The 2,236-nt window shown below is 36.8% G+C and overlaps 1 protein-coding gene across 1 annotated transcript; it reads right to left on the minus strand.

Moving 5' to 3' along the window:
• On the minus strand, positions 1 to 850 carry LOC111776264 (protein RADIALIS-like 1). The gene is made up of 2 exons (XM_023655671.2): positions 559 to 850; positions 1 to 284 (listed from the first exon to the last, which is right to left on the minus strand). Exons 1-2 carry the CDS (start codon positions 809 to 811, stop codon positions 280 to 282), a joined length of 258 nt encoding a protein of 85 aa, XP_023511439.1. The 5' UTR covers positions 812 to 850; the 3' UTR covers positions 1 to 279.
• Positions 851 to 2,236: the final 1,386 nt, after the last annotated feature.

Below are 2,236 nucleotides of genomic sequence, written 5' to 3' on the forward strand. Positions count from 1 at the left end.
TTTCTCTTAAATTAGACATTTCTCATAGATATGAATATCAACCAAAACAAGACCAAATCTCTCCTAGATTTTGGGAGAAAAACAAGACCAAATATCTCCTAGATTTTGGGAGAAAAACAAGACCAAATATCTCCTAGATTTTGGGAGAAACAAGACTTCAAATAAACTCTTATTTATTCTTTTACTATAAAGGGTTACTCATGAAGCAAAATTCAAATGGTTCTCTTTCTTTTATTCTTCCAGCAATTGCACTAGCTGGATCAATGAAGAACTTCTTACTCATCCTGAGGAGAGAGAAAAAAAAAAGTTAAATATAATCTGTTCGCCTATTTAATACACGATAATGTAACAAAATACGAGCTGATTTGATAATGTTTCTCGTTATTTCATGTTTTAGCTACTAAAGTTCTAAGATCAAAAGGTCTAAAGGACTAAGCTTCACCCATACGCAATTCAGTTTTCTGCTCGAATAACCCTAACGAAACAAGCTGTGTCACCTCTAAATCACGAATGTTATCAAACGAAACGTTCCCTAGGGAACAGAATCTTATAAGTTACCTCTTTTCCTCGGCAAATCATCGCTAGAGTTTCGATAAGGAAACGGGACATTGCCCGACTCGATATGTTTGACATCGTGTAGGAGAAGTTGGTAATGCCTCTTGACTTCCTCTTCAGTCTTCTCCCCAACAGCCTTGGCAACATTGAGCCATCTCTCAGGGGTGTCTTGATCATACACAGCCAAAGCCTTTTCAAAGGCCTTGTTTTGCATTGGAGTCCATGCATTTGAGCCACGAGAGGACATTGAAGCCATTGAAGCAAAGTTTGAATGGGGTTTTGTGGCAAAGAGTTGAGGATTTGGTGCAATTTATAAGCAAGAAAAAATGGTAGGGTTTATAGGTGTGGGAAACCTATTGCATTTGAGAGAATGGGAATTTTAATGATTTGTATCTTTAAAAACCACAAGATATAGTAAGAACAAAAGAGATGGCACAAACAATTGGAATTATTTGAGATGTAGAATCATCTTCTCTCAAAGTGTTTTACCTTTTTTCTTCTCTAATCGCTCTGTACGTATCGTCATCAGCTTCACGGGTTTAAAATGCGTCTACTATGAAGTGGTTTACACACTCTTGTAAGGAATGTTTCGTTTCTCTTTTCAACCGACGTGAGATCTCACAATCCACCCCTCTTGAGGGCCCAGTGGCCTCGCAGGCACACCGCTTGATGTCTGGTTCTGATACCATTTGTAATAGCCCAAGTCCACTGCTAACATATATTGTTTGTTTTGGCTCGTTACATATCGTTGTCAATCTCACGGTTTTAAAACGTGTCTACTAGGGAGAGATTTACATACTCTTATAAGGAATGCTTCATTCCCCTCTCTAGCCGATGTAGGATCTCACAAACATTTCCCAGCGACATGGTTTTGTTACTTCTCGCTTGTGAAAACTATCCTCACAGACCAACACGGATCATTTCAGCATGTTTTGTCCTCATTCCCATGCTTTTTAGGAAAATTTATAGAAGGTCACTCAATATAAGATTGCTCCAAACAAAACACACTTTAGTAACTTTCATTCTTGTAAACGAAGGATCCTATCCTTAGGATCATTCTCATTCAGATTAGTCTCGGTTCATTTATGTACCCTTCTTTTACTTGGGCGTCACATAGTCAGCCTTCTATCGATTTTCAAGCCCACAAGAGGGAGTGTTAAAGTATTGATATAATTATATTTAACCTAACCCATTAGCTTAATTTTTTCGATTTAGCGATGAATAAATACTATATCATAACATTAGTCATGTTTTTGAACTTCTATATCGTCATTTACTCTCTAATTAGCATTGATTTCCACGTGTTTGACTCGAGACTGTAAGCGAGAAGAGTGTTAAAGTATCGATATAATTATTGTATCGTAACCTATCAACTTAAGCTTTTGGATTGATGAACGGTCTACCATTTTTCGTTGAAAAGTTTCTCCCGCTTTCGCTTAACGTCAAAAAAAAATTCCTAATTTAGCTAATTATCATGAAGTTGAATGTATATTTATATAGTAAGTTTGTGATCTAAAGTTTGTTGGAGTAAAGCTATCATAATATTCTTGGTGGACCGACTTCAAATGGGTAGGGAATTCCCAATTTAGAGTAGGGGGAAGGATGTAGATGGAGAATTTTTTCTTTTTCAATCTTGAATTTCACAATAGGGATGTCCTCTGGTGAGCTATCACTCATAATT

Source organism: Cucurbita pepo, chromosome 15 (genome assembly GCF_057944985.1).
Source record: "Cucurbita pepo subsp. pepo isolate OVF chromosome 15, ASM5794498v1, whole genome shotgun sequence".
In the NCBI taxonomy this organism is placed as follows: domain Eukaryota; kingdom Viridiplantae; phylum Streptophyta; class Magnoliopsida; order Cucurbitales; family Cucurbitaceae; genus Cucurbita; species Cucurbita pepo.